Source organism: Corvus hawaiiensis, chromosome 26 (genome assembly GCF_020740725.1).
Source record: "Corvus hawaiiensis isolate bCorHaw1 chromosome 26, bCorHaw1.pri.cur, whole genome shotgun sequence".
Lineage (NCBI taxonomy): Eukaryota > Metazoa > Chordata > Aves > Passeriformes > Corvidae > Corvus > Corvus hawaiiensis.
The window spans coordinates 13,254,504-13,269,698 of record NC_063238.1 but is presented as its reverse complement, the minus strand read 5'-3'; the positions used below and the strand labels follow the sequence as shown (position 1 = coordinate 13,269,698).

Below are 15,195 nucleotides of genomic sequence, written 5' to 3'. Positions count from 1 at the left end.
TTGGTGCTTTTAAGAAAAGGTGGTGCAAGTCTATCACAAGCCTTTGACTTGGAGATTCATCACAGTCGAAGTCTATTTGCACTTGGGTTTCAATCCTGAGAAATGGTTAATGCCAGTATTGCAAAATTTGTATGAAAGCTTCTTTCAGTGGCCACCATTTACAGAAAAAAAAGGGTTTTATATAAAAGACTCTTTGTCTCTCTCATCGATTTGATCCCGGTCAAAAAATGAGATTTATCCATAAGACTTCTGATGCAATTAGTGGAAGTTTTGTGTCTAAAATGCCTTTACAGCTTTTAGAACCTCAGACTATGGCTGCTTGCAATATTCAGGTCAGAAAACCAAAGAAAGACATACATTTTGGGTGGCTGTTAATTTTTTTCTCTTGAATCAGGACAAACAAAAAATAAAAGCCGTAAAAGGTATTCTTACAATGTAAATTAATTTTATTCAAAACAGATTAAAAAAACTAACAAAGCTTGCCTAACTACATGAGGTAGTACATGTAGCAAAATAGAAGGCAGAATATAGTATTCTGAAAAATGAAGAATATGAATAAGTTTACAAGTTGGAGTGAAATAAATTCAACAACAGAAACAAAATACATCAAAAATAAAGTTTAACAGCTTTTCAGTCTTAAAAGCACCAATATACTTTTCATAGAAAGAAACACAGTATCACCACTACATGTTCTTCATATACCATAATATGGTAAAATTAATGCACCAAGCTGTTCACCATAAATGAATTCTTTAAAATTGTGAAGCAACAAATGACGTAATTGTCATTGGGCTTCATACCACTATACTTCCTGGCCTGCAGGAGTATTTGCCAGGTCACAAGGAGCAAGGTTAGCCTTTGTTACCATTTTCTTTGGGTTTTTTGAACATTTACCTTGATATTAATGTGTAGTATTTTGATAACATTTATAGCTCAAGGCTACAAGCTTGCAAATTTTTATGTATGTGTACAATTCTACATTTTTTCTGGACCCAAATTTAGGTAAATTGAAGTAATCACATGGCAAAAATAAAGCATGTGTATGTGCAGAACTGCAGGCTTATTCCTTAATTTCAGGTTACTGCACTTCTCAATACAACAATTTTATCAGATCCTTCAAGGTTCTATATGTCTGTCTCTCACACACCCATCCCAAGACAGTGGAATATCTGTGAAGGACTGAACCATAATGAATTATGGTTATTTGAACTAAAGAGCTTACCAGCATCCAATAAATATTTTATTAATCTATTTAAGAAATAATAGACATGAATGGCGCAGTCTCTTAAAAATATTTTTTGGAGGAAAACATGATAACATGAACCAGGGCTTCTTCCTATATTTTGTATTTCCCATTTTACTTCAAAATAGGTATTTTTACTTGTTATGGTTAGTGTGAAATTGAGAACAATCTAGATCTTCATTTATGCTTGCATGGCTAATGCTACTATAAATCATCAAAAAGTTATATATGTTTTTATTTTACTTTAAGGCATGATTTATTTTATCAAAATATTGGGATGACTTCTTTAATGTACATTGAAAATAAAAACTCAGGCCTCCCTAAGGCATAGTTTTAAGGTTACTGTTAGTGGCATATATAAAGCACCATATAATAATATATTCAGATGAAGAAAACAAGGAACATTTGTGAGCTTTGAATTAACTGTATAGGAGTAACTGCTAAGAAAATATAGCAATATTTAACACAGGATTCAAAGTATTCTTATATATCATTATAGATTTTCAAATGAATTTTTCTCCCATGTTTATTTTTACAGATTTTTTCCATTAAGATTTATACGTAATTTAAACTTTTTGGTGGAAAGCAGTATACATCTTCTGTACAATAATGTTACAGCTTTATACAAATTTTAGGAATTACAAGAAATGGCCTGTATTAATCTTTTCCAAGTGCTCGTTTCACTTGCCTGTTTTATGTTTTACTTGCTAGATTCAAACAACAGCAAATACTCTGAAAGCCTTGCTTCCTGGAGGATTCTGTAAACTGGAACATAAAAACATTGCTTACGTTATTTTTAAGACTGTAACACTCCAGTAACAACTTTTTTTAAATTTTAATTGTTAATTCTAGTATCCTGCAGCACTTCTTGTGACAACTCATAAATTTAGCTATCTAGGATTTCTTTAAAACTGCTGCAAATAAAAACTACATAAATTTCAGATTTTTTTTCCCTAACATCTTATTAGGAACAAATCACAATATAAAAAAAATTCAAATAATCCTTTGTGATGAGGGATTCTAGATTCTAGTGTAAGGAATTGAAGCAAAATATAAAAAGTGTTTTGGAAATAGAGAAAACATACATCTTATGCTTACTATTCTAGCAACTGTACTTGGAGAGAACTTGCAGACCCAAGAGATTACTTGTTTGTTAGTTGCTTATACAACGAAGCGTAGATTTCTACAGAGACCTAACATCTAAGAAAAACAAAGGGAATTCCTTCTGAATGGATAAATATCTGGCTTCAAAAGAAAAGAAACAAAAACACCCAACTCCAATGAAATTTTGATAGGATAAGTATTTTTGCCTTAAGTTGGACCAGCATGTCCTATTTAATGGTCCATTGTTTTTTCTTTAGCAAACCCTGTCTGAAGATTATCTGGGAAGGAAAGGGAAATGGAGGTGAAAGCAAGGAAAGGCACAATGGAACAGGTTGGCTGCAACAGCATTAGAATTCATCATCTTCTGCTTCACAGAAAACTTGCATGGGACTCTTCTCCAAACTGCTGACCTCCCAGACTTTACCAAGATGATTTATGTGTAAATATATGTGCATTTATACATATTTTAAAATGTATATTTATAGATATTATATAATACATATATTAGATATAAAGTATAAATAATGATCAAATTTGCAACATTCTTCCTGTCTGCATCTCTACTCGAAAAGATTTATATGGAGAGCAAAAGTGTTAGTAGGGAAGCACTCTAAGGAAACTGGGTGATCACAGAGAAAAGTAAAAAAATATGTGAAATAAGTCATCCATTGAGTAAAGAAAATCTGTATTTTACAAGCTTCCAGATTTGTTGAAAGGTCTGAGAGAAAGAGAGCAGACATTCCCCTACCCCCAATTAAAAGCAAGACAAAAATACTCAATATTTTCCTATTTCTGGGTTTTCTAAAGAAACTTTTTGAGGTTTTTTCCCACTCAGATTTCTCAGAAAGACTATAGTCTGGGTTAGGTAACAATCATTTTTAGTCTAAGAAACATTCTTAGCTTTAGAGGATGAGAAGAGTGGTACAATGTTTTTAAAGTAATTTCTCTTTCTTCCTTTAGAACTTGGAGAACCCTTTCAGGGATTAAATTTAATCTGCAACATATTAGCCATGTGTTATCATCATACAGTGCACAAATACACTCAATACAACTAGTGAACTTTCACAGCATCTCCATGTCTTTCAGAAAAACACTGTTAACAAATTATTAAAAAAAAAGGTTCAATGATTGTGAATTTTCATGTTTGTGACTATTAAGTATGATTCAGGATCACTGGTTCAATACCATGTAAATCACTAATGAACAGTTCATCAGGAACCAATGAAACTGCATCATTAATGTTAATTTTTAAAAAATCCCTAAGGATGTAAAGGCAATTTTCTTATCAAATATTGTGTTAGTCGCTACAGAACCAGCAAAGCAAACAAGAGGTTTACTTTATTTCATAAGCAGCTTTTCAGGGTAATGTTTTATGAGCTTAGAGGAGGCAGGCAGCTCCACTACCACAGCTTCTCCAAAGTCACCACAGCTGTTACACAAGCTCTGTAAATCACCCCTTGTTGCCTGTTTGTTTGGCTTCTAGCACTGCCTCAGGTACAAACAGACACAATGCAAGACTGTGAACCTTATTGAGGTCAAGAGTAAAGTGTAATCTTTGCAAATGGGCTCTGTACCTTTCTGAATATATCCCATTTTGAAAGGAAGCAACATAGACCTTTCTTTTGTCTACTGGCATAACATCAACATAACCGCCCTGGTTGCGGACCACACCAGCGTGCACTGCTGCCCGGCAGATACTGGAGATCTGAGGAGGGAAGAAAAAGATTAGCTTTGCAGTCATCCTTTTATTCCATAATTTTTAAGAAGAAGACAAATAAAGGTATTTAAACCAAGTTTAGGAAACATAAAATAATTATATTTATTGCACGACTAGTTTTAGTATTTAAATCTGCTTCATAGGAATTAGGCCAATTTACAGGAATACAGACATTGCCTTTCAGGTCACTTTCACCATGATGTAAAAATAATTTATTTCAGGCTATTTCTTTTCAAAGATCAGGAACGTTTGAATTCTTGAGCCTTTCAAAATGAAAGAATCTATCAGCCAAAACATCAAACATCAGTGAAATGATCCATATTCAAAGGGAGAATCACAGTTTCCTATCCAGGCATGGGTAAATACTAAAAGCTAATTAGATGAAAGGTATAATGTGAGCATGAGACTGAAGATAAGAGGTCTAAAATGAAAATTGTCTGTGAAGTTAACAGCACCTGCAGTTTCCTGAAACCTCTATTCTCTGGTCACTAATTCCCCTCATGAACCCATGAAGAATAAACTATATCCACAGAAGCATTCCTCAGTGACAATCTTGTTAATGTTAATTTAAATAAGTGATTTAATCTTGCAGTACTCTGTTACTCTTTCAGCATTTTAAAAATTGTCAGAAGAATGAAACTTTTTAAATATTCCAGAAGGTAGATCCCAATCTTTAATACATAGCATAGCAAAGTGCAGTTCCAGCTACAGTGAATCTCTACTTGGAGACAAGCTTTTTGGTGGAAAAAGTCTTAAATGCAATAGGTTTCTCCACAAGCAACCTTAAAAAACTTAGTCAATATAAATATAAATAGCTGGTCAAACAGGCCACTATTTAAACAAAAATTGCATTTTTTCCAGTTATAACTGGAATAATTTATACATGTTATCATAGCCATTTTGCAATCTCAATGCTATATAAAATCAGGAATTTAAAATAGCAATGATTTTCCTACTGTCATTCTAAGTGCAGGACTTGCCGGGTTCACCCGTATTTAGTTAGTCTTTTAATGTTCCAATATTTAAAGGAGTAAAGATCTGAAATACTTCATGCAAGTAATCTTTTGCAAAGATACTTTAGAGGATTTTTTCCACGCTGCTGGGTGCAGTTTTAGAACATGCCAGCAAGAATGCCATTTAAACCCCTCTGTACTTTTCTTCCTCCCAAGGTTGTAAAACTTTTGTTATATCCTGAACACCAACAGATGCATTATTGCTACGACTATAGCATCCCTTATTTATCCATACTGTGGAGTAACTAATCATGTGCAATTTCAAATACCCAGGGGGAAAAATGGCCTCTGCAATGCAGGATTACAGTCAGAAGAAATAAAAGATGATATTCACAAAGCAGTTAACTACACTCAAGAACTAGAAGAATACTATTCATTCTATTCATTCCTAGTACAATAACACAGCAGTAACTTTGTTTTCAGTTCCCACTAGAGATATAAAAAAAGGCTAGAAGTACAATTGGGGAAAAGAAAGATCAGCTTTTTCACCTCTGTAACAGTAACCAAAATGCTACACTTTTTACACCATGAGATAGGGATGTACCTTCATAATTACAGTTGAGGGTAGCTAAGATACTGGCTGTTCTCATGTTATTTGAAATTTCTAGTCAAGTAAAAAGGAAAGAAAAAGTCAAGGGATGTAGATTTTGACAGAAGAGGCTGACTAGTTGTTGGAAATGATCTCCAGCAAGGGATAGGGCCACTGTTAGGGCTGGTATGACAAGTGGACCAATCAAGTATGGCTGGGCTAATGCTCAACATTTTAAAAGTGAAGGCAAGACATGGAATATGTGAAAAAGGAGAGGTCAGAAGACTGGGGTTGATGAAGCCAGTTCAGAGGCTATTTTCAGATGAAAAATAAACTGATATTCTGATGCTACATTCCAGATGAGACTGGACAACAAATGCACATACTTTTTCAATATATGAACAATTAAATGAATATAAATTCGTAGTTATGAACTAGTTTGTAAGAATAGCTATGAATATATGTATTTAGTTTTATAAACACATGCAGAATACATTTTTTTCAGAAAGTATTATCTACCCTTATTTCTCAAGAACTTCTTGTCTTGGAATGAGACTATTAGACATTCATTTAAATGGAATCAGATTCCAGAAGTGATGCCACAGTGTTTTCTATGTTCAATATTATGTCATCGAAATCACACTTCCTTGAACCACTAAGGTAAGCCTCCTGTTGATTTAAGCAAAACAGGATTTCACTATGTCTATCACAAATTTCAGCATATTTTTTGTGGTTTACATCAGCACCCTCGTGTCACTTTCTGGAAGACTTCAAAGATTTGGGGTTGTTTCTTTAATTTTTATGAAGAAATTCCAAAGGATATATAAGGTAGTATTTTTAAGTTAGTATAAACACTTCATACAGCATTATATGGCCGTGCTTCATTGCTGTGTTGTGAACACTCCTAAACTTGTTAGTATTTTTAACAGGTCATAGGATCTGAATACCAAGTTGCCCAATTATTTCCCTTCTTTGGGTACTCCACAAATACCAATATCTACCACAGCATATCATTACTCTACAAAGGCATTTAAACCACAAGTGTCTTTAGCATACCATCATAGGAATATGGAGCTATTTAATAGCTTTCTACATCATAGTCTCTATATTTTACCATAGCAGAGAATTATGAATACTCTTGCAAAAGTTTCAGGGAATATTTCCATATACAGTTACTGAAACAAAAATCAGTATGACCAAAGCCCTCAAATGGTATAAAATTATACAACTCCATCAAACTCTTTAAATAAAAGATATTTGTTGCTCTCTAGCCCCCAAAAGAAGTTAGGTAGACACTCTGAAAAAGTAAAATTAATTCTGCTCTGCAGATACCTATTTATCTCCTTTACCACTCTAGTCTCTGTACTACAAACTACTACAAACATAATCTAGAACAGCACCTTCTGTGTAAATATCTACCCTGACAGCATGTGAAGTTGATAAGATTCCCATCTCTGGATTCCAACCTGTATTTATGTCCATTTTTTCCTAAAAGCACACATTTCTATACAATGGAGATGAATAATGAGATAGTACACCTAAAATAATTTTAAACTAATTAAATTCTAATTTAAACTCTGTAAAACTAATTAAAGTCACCTGGGACTTCTCCAGCCAAAGAAAATACATATTCTGAGATTTCCTCCTGTTAAACACATGCATGTCTTCTTTCTCCTCAACAGTCTCTTCTAACTCACTGGGAAACTTTGTCTGTAGCCCTTAATTGCAACCACAGAGCTGAAAGAAAATCATCTTCCTGAAACTGCACTTGCATTGAGTCTATTTTCACTGCCTCTTTTATACACATTAAGGATCCAGCCAACAAATCAATTATCTTTCTAAAGTGGAAGTACTATTCACACCTATGACACTACTTATGGACAAGAGCGTTTTCAGGACAACACACTCAGGTAATCTAATGGACATTAGTTAGTTTCAAAATACTGATGAGTAAATATTTGCATATTATTTTCACACATTTCAAAGAACTGGAAAGTAGTGAAAATCATCATCTGACCCAGCTGGTTGCCATACTACTCTTTATGGCATCCATAAGACAGTTAAACCATAGAGTTTACTGCCAAAAATGTGAACTGCTTTCTCTGCCACTACATCCTGGCTTCTCCATAGAGAGATGACAAAGGAGGGGCATAAAATAGAAATCTCTTTTCAGGTTTTCTATCCACCTCAGAACTAAACATGTTGTAGAAAAGACAGGGAAAAACTTGACTAGCAAACAGAATGACAAGAAAAAAAGTCTGTTAAAATAACATGACAGTGTGAGATATTTTATACAAAGAGATCAAAACTCTGTTGCAAATATTTAGCTATCCACACAGATAAGAAATATTCAAAGTAAGAAGACTGTGGACATTTATTTTAAGAATAATATTTTTTCGTATAGTCTGACAGAAGTTAAGGCTGCATCAGGATCTAAAGTGAAAAGGTTTAAAAAAGTATACACTGCTAATGTTGAACAGTGGGATTTTTGATAAAAAACTGAAAGTGGGTCCAGAGACCAGTGAAGCCTACAACGAGTTTTCAAATAACTTTCCGTATCTTCAGCAGGTGAGTACTGCTAACTTAAATGGGAGCCTCTGAAAAAGAACTTTTGAAAAGATTGTGTGAAAAATCAGCATACAAAAGAAAACTGTATATCAATATTCTTCAATATTCTATCTTATAGTTACATTATAATTTTTTTCATAGAATTTTATATCTCATTATATAACACAATGTAAATCCCTGTACTTACATCAGAATAAATTCGTGTACCAATTACACGAGCGTAGTGTGGATTTGCCTGCATACAGTTGTGAGGACAATACACCCTGAAAGATCAAAAACAAACCACATACAGTTAGGAAGAGTATGAGGATTAATATATCATGTTCAATGACAGCATTAGTAAGTATAAATCAAGTTGATTATCTGTACATATGGGTCTATAATGCTATTTGAAAGCTGTCAGTTTTAAGGCTTTGACCATACAGTTGAAAGCATTGCTAATGTGTTAAGGTTCATAATGAAGTGCTTAAAATCATACTTTAACAAGTTTGGTCTTCTTTCCTTTCATAAGCAGATGGTGTTCTTGCTCAGCATGTGAGGCAAGTAGAAAACTCAGTGAGAAGAGAGACTGTTCATTATTCTAGAATATATCTGATTCTAAGTGCCCTATACAAAATGTACAGTCAGATATCTTCACAGAAGAGACAGATCTGAGTGAGGACCTGTTATGATACTGATGACTGGTGACACAAGCCAATTTAGCAACTTATAATGAAGGTGAGCATTGGCATCTGTGGTTAGAATGAAAAACTTTGGAAAGTAGTGAGATTCCTAGCTGATTCTGGGAGATCAGAAACCTACCAAAACAAAGACTGTCTTTATTAACTGCATTTTGTTAACCTTTGAGGAAAACTTCCTCTGTGATTCATGTCTTCTATAGCTTCAAAATGCACAGGAAAACCATGTGGGAAGCTAAGAGTAGTACAAAAGGTGTCAGCATCTTATTTGCTAATTGTGATATGCTTCAAGCAAGAACCATGATTCAACTCTAGGACTAGTCTGGGTTATTTCATTTCAAAAATGGAGCCACCCTACATGGGGCAGCCCTGAGCAAGTGCTATTCTCCAAGATGTTATCCAGGCTCCAATCGGTATTTGGCAAGTCACATCACTTGGGCATACTAGAGTCTTGCCAGATGGGTAACTAAAGCATGTTGATAGAGTCAGGAAACATACTTTTGTCAGAAGGAAGCAAGAAGTCAAAGAAGCCTTTTGAAGACCTGCTGATTTATGAGTCAGGAGTAAGAGGGAAAAATGAGGTTGTATACTCAATGCCATGGCTGATTACTGCTTGTAATTCCTGAGACTACATTTTCAGAATTAAGAGCATGCACAGAATCTTGAATGAATCTCTGCTTTTGTGAATTTCCTTAAGTTGACACATCAGAGTGATGTAATTTTTAACCTTGTACTTATTTTTTAATTTTCCTAAAGACAAAACCTATTTTTCTCTTAATGAAGCTAGCTTTAGTTTTTAATAATGAAGAAAAATAGACAAATATTGAAGTACGAGCTTGTACCCATCCATTCCTGTGTTCTGCTTCTTACCTTACATCTTCACATCTTCCAGTTAGAAAGCCAGGAGTCATAGCCAAACACCAAGTAAGTCCATGGACCCAAGTGCTACATGAAAGGATGTTTTACTAGCAGTTTTGGCTTTGTACTTGTTTCCTGTGTTGGCTGTAGGATTGCTATGAAAGTAATCCTGTGGATATCTCCAGCTTAATTTGTGGTAAATCATGCTACAGTGTATTTACCTTTGACTCATCTATGGCTTTAAGAACTGTTGCCGAATTCCTTTGTAAAAATATTGCGGTACAGGCGCCTTTCAAAGAGTTAAAACACAGTCTTCAAAGAAATGGCACAGATATTTAAAGCCAACCTGCAGACCAGACATATTAACCAGATATATTTCAATTTTATTTTATCGAGTTTCTCCGGAACTCCCAAGCAAATTGGTAACTTCTACAATAAATATCTGAATTTTATCCTCCTATTGTATCTGTTTTACAGGTATATAAATTGAAATAAAGTGTACTTTGCCCAAGGTGCATATATATAAAAATGGACAATGAAAAATAAAAATACACTTTTATTCACAGTCTTTAGTCCAATGATTTCACTAAGATTAGCAAGAGGATCTTAATGAGTAAAAGAAAAAGAGACTTTCCTAATGAAAAATCCTGCAGATCATCTTTACCTCCTTCTACTAAGACCAAAGACTAAATATCACTTGAGCATTTCTGACTTCATTTTTACAGCTACCGTTGTCGCCTTTCTCAACAACTTAAGACAACTTAAATTAGTAAATGGCAGAAAATAGAGCAGCACTTTAAATTAATGACATTTTATGAATTTTACCTTGGACAGTGTGAGGCTGGTTTTTGAAATGGGCACAGCTGTTCCACTGTGGTTTCACAGGTGATAGCCTGAACTGAAGAAAATAAAATAGAAACAAGTAAATGTGTGCTATTTAGAAAAAACAGAGTAGTGCTGAGCTTGTAAGAAATAAATACTAACCTGTTACTTTAGAGACAGTGAAGGAGTTAGCAGATTGGTATTTTCTAAAGAACAAATATTAGAAATTACCAGTAAATAACATATTTCAGTGATTTCTTTTAGCTAGAATAATTTTTATTAGACAATATGGAAATAAACCCAAGACAATGTCCCCAATCAGTTTTTACTCACTGCACCCCCTTCTCCCCAGTTGGGAGTCTATTTATTGCAATGACACATTTACTTTGTACTCCCAGTGAATCTGTTTCTAAAACAGGAATGTGTGTTAAACTCTTTCAGGAATTTAATTTGCTAACAGAATGTGCAGTAGATACCAATTATGCAACATACTGCTCCCTCATAGTGTAGCATATGGTTGCTCAGAAGCTTTCATCTACCAGAAGAGATCATTCACTTTCTGCTGAAGGTTCATTCATATAAACAGCTCCAACACTGAGAAGAGTTTCTCCTAACAGCCTTTCTGAAACATTTCATTAAATTTTTTTCTTGGATCTTGCATCTCCTGTTATCATGAGCATCATTAAAAACCCAGTATAACATGCAAGAGTAATTTTTTCTCAGTAATTATATGGCACCCAGATGTATCTGCTTCCTGTTGTTATAAAAAATCAGGTATATAGGTTATGTAGCTTCACTACAAATTGATGAACATTTCTATTTTACTCCCCTTATCTTCTGTTTTCCTCATCGTTTAACTCCTGGGATATGCCTCTGATTCTGATATTTTTCATCTGTAACAAAGCTGATGATGCTTTTGGCACCATAAAGTTACATATTAAAAAAAGAAAAACAAACCAAGGAAATGATTCCCTATTCACCTTTGGAGCAAATTGCTCCAGTGGACTCTCACTGTTTGCCTGCATTGGTTTATTTACTTGTATGACCCATCAATTTCACATTGCTCGTTTATTGGATTCCAATTTGTTTTCACTGAGGTAGCTCATACTTCTGTTGCCCTAGCATTGTTGAACACTGATGTAGGAATATGTATTCTATTGCTGACTAGCTTGTTGAGATACTGAGAACAGTACTCTATCCTAAAAAAATCCAACAGCTGAAAAAACATTGTATTAGCAATCCTGATAAGAAATCAAAGGAGCTGAAGATTAGGGCATTTGCTCTATGCTGCACTGACACTTACTTTTCTGTACTCTCTATTCTGTTTTGCAATACACAGAAAAGGTGAGATCCACTTTATTTCATCTATTCTTGAGTAGGTATCTAGTTCATGCAAGGCTCCATCTACAGACACTGGTGAGAGTCAGGTAGCGGCAAGGCATCCCCGGCTTTATTGATGGGCCTTTTTGAAAGTTTGAAACTTTGGTAAATGATCTTTATTTATTCCATAGCTAAAATACCTTGCCCTGAGTTCCAGTTCTCAGAGGATAGGTGCTAAATACACTCTCTAGGCTGGACACTCATACAGTTTTGTCTCATATAGCACAGAAACACAGATTTCAACTCATGGGAAATCAACTGATTCCAGTTTAAAGACTTTTTTACAGGTTATCTACTCCTACATTTGTAAGAAAGCTGGCTCCTAATATGTTAGTATTGATATAATCAAGATTTACTTCCCTGTTTGTATCAAAGTAAGTAAAAAAAGAACTATTTGTCTGTATCTTCATTCTTAGGCAGGTAAGTCAAACCACAGTCAGGTCACTGGATATCCAAAGAAGGTGATTGGTATCAATGCCTTAAGTGCTACCCAGGTAGACCAAATTATACACCACTGAATTTAGTCTACCAGGTCAGTGCTCCTCTCTATGCTGGATTAGACATATCTGTAGAAAAGAGAAATTATGGCAGGTGTCATAGCCTGTGTCATTTGTTTGCACAGTACAGAGTGAGAGCACAGCCTCTGATGATTACCTATCTCCTTGACTCTTGGGTTTACACCTGAACCAAATATCTCACTCAGAAAAATTCTGTTTTCTTTCAGCTCAATATTACTCCTATGAGCTATACATACACCACTATTACACGTATATTAACTATAGACAGAAATAAGGACAGCAATTTACAGTTCTGAAGAATACATTATGATATAGTGAAGTGTAATTTGCAAATACTAATAATATCTTAGATTCAAATATACTAATACTGATTATCACTGGATAATTACATATGAAACTGCCAAGCATTCTTCACTTCTATGTGTTGCTTTTCTGGGTTTTCCTTTAGCATGTCTACAAGTATTTGGAGCTGTTTTCACATACCAGTCTTAGGGAAGGCACCTCAGCAGTGCAGTACACCTCCAAATGAAGTTTCCATAGTATGGAATATTATTCCATCACTGGCCAATGCAGAAATAGTGCAAAATATTTGTGCAAAATGTAGTATGTAGACTGTGGAACTGTGCTGAAATTACCGAACATACTGGAAGAGATGTATTTCTTCTTGGTTCATATGCACACTAAAAGAGGCTTATTTACAAACACAAACTTGTAATATTATTGCTTTTTTAATTGTCATAGATTGCTCTGCCCATGTCCAAAACACATAAAACAATCTGCCAGTATGTACTAGTTTTCGACAACAAATAGATACTCTTACCAATTAATTAACTGAATACTCTCAATATTAAGATTATTTAACTACAAACACTAACTTACTGCCCAAGTGACTCTGTAAATTATTTAGCCTTCTTTTGCATTATTATTGTGCCAACTCTCTGTCCACCGTTAAACGCTGGCTAAAGTTTCAGAATGGATACAATACCTCTATATCCACATGCCTTTTTATAGCATTTTCATATTCTTTATGACAAAAAGCATAGCAAAATGTTATTAAAAATGTGATCTATTTTGTATGAAATAAAAATAAACAGGTGAAAACCTTTTCATACATTTTAATTTTAAGAAAAAGCTTACCCAATTGACTGAACGCCATTTCTGTAAGACTTAATGAAGTAATTTTTCCTGCCTTGCCTAGTGACATCAACCCAACCACCTTCATTGTCTAGGATGCCATAATGTATGGCAGCTTTACAAATACTGGATTGCTGAAAAATAGAGCAGGAAAAGCAGATCCATGTCAGACAAAAAACAGGTTTTAATTACAATGTGCATTAAAAACTTGGCAGAGAGTCCTTTATGTGTGACTTGGTCTATGTAGGTGTTATTTCAAACAAATAAACCACCACTTTGCCTTACTCAAAGATAAACTATTCTCATTTACAGCATACTTGTTCACAGTAGGTGTCATTTCCTCTACTGTTTTCCAGTTCTACAGAGTAAACTATATACTCTCAGCTAGTATTAAGGTTACACAAGCAGGCCCATCTTACTGAAACAGTTCATGCAAGCATACTCACAAAACGCTGTACTTCTCTTTTAGTTGCACCATCACATATTTGCATGTAAATATGTGGACACAAAAATTCTACTTCTGTGTATGTGTGTGAAGTACATTTGTACAGTACATACAGAAAAGCAGATGCAAATTTAGGTCATCTGATGCTATCTTAAACATTTGGTGTAAGCTTTTACTTTTGGTGAATGCTGACATCCTCAAAATCCATTCTTAATACGATTTTAACTAGTATGCCAATAGAAAAGACATTTCATTAAACACTCTACTGGTACAAAATCTAATTTAAAAGTATTTACCATTTCATAATGTACACTTCCAATAACTTTGGCTTTGCTATCCAAACAGCCAGCAGGACATTCATACCTAAGAGAATTAAATACAACTTGGTCTTAAATCCTGGGATTACAAAAAGGGAAAATATTCCAGCTCACATACAAATATAGCCTTTGAGAAAAATCTCAAAATGACAACTGTAAAATTTACCATACCTATTGCAAGTTGTTCCTTTGCACTGATCTCTTAGCCTTACTTCACATGAAACAATCTGAGCTAAAACAAGCAAAAAGCAAATTCACTGCAATGAATTTGATACTAGATAATTCAATTTTGTTGACAACTTGCAAATCAGGTAAATTCCTTACACATTTGCTGTGTGCTTATTACTTCATTTTTCTCACTGTCATCAGTGCCTGTGGAGGCTGAAGGTTGATGTGTTCTTGGCCAGCTTTGCACAGTTGCATCCTGGGCTTTGGATCTCTGACGTTCGATCTCATTAGTTTCCTCTTCTGGTTCGTGGGGGGAATAAGGTCTTTCTGAATCCTCTGTTTCAGAAAATGGGCAAAAAATAAAAAATCTCAGAAAAAAAAAAATCAGTGTGGAATGTAAATCCCTTACCGTGTTTCGGTAATACGGCTTTGTTCTCAAAAAGTGGTGGACAAAATGCAGAAAGCAAGGAAAACTCTCCACAGCTTCATAAGATGGAAAACTCAAGATTAATAAAATACCTCAAGTGTGTTTGTGATAGTGAGCAAAGATATACTCCTTTTTCCCAGCACTCACAGCACAATTGAAGTATGAAACTGCTCTTAACGCTCCTGTTTTAGTATCTTTATGCCATCAGAAAACCGATGGAACAAAGGACAATCTCTCTTACACATGGGCAGAGTTTTACCAAGTTCATAGATAAC

At 34.5% G+C, this 15,195-nt stretch overlaps 1 protein-coding gene across 5 annotated transcripts in view; it reads right to left on the bottom strand.

Annotated features, from left to right (window-relative positions):
- Window positions 1-428: 428 nt before the first annotated feature.
- Window positions 429-15,195, bottom strand: part of CRISPLD1 (cysteine rich secretory protein LCCL domain containing 1) — a 37,986-nt gene continuing 23,219 nt past the window's right edge. For 3 of the 5 annotated variants that reach the window (XM_048286984.1, XM_048286982.1, XM_048286983.1), the window contains 9 exons: window positions 14,650-14,829; window positions 14,497-14,557; window positions 14,305-14,371; window positions 13,567-13,697; window positions 10,694-10,737; window positions 10,535-10,607; window positions 8,362-8,437; window positions 3,922-4,052; window positions 429-2,008 (listed from right to left, as the gene is read on the bottom strand). In XM_048286984.1, the coding sequence (XP_048142941.1) occupies window positions 1,957-2,008; window positions 3,922-4,052; window positions 8,362-8,437; window positions 10,535-10,607; window positions 10,694-10,737; window positions 13,567-13,697; window positions 14,305-14,371; window positions 14,497-14,557; window positions 14,650-14,829 (815 nt within the window). In that variant the 3' untranslated portion in view covers window positions 429-1,956. The other 2 variants (XM_048286980.1, XM_048286981.1) reach the window with 1 other exon arrangement.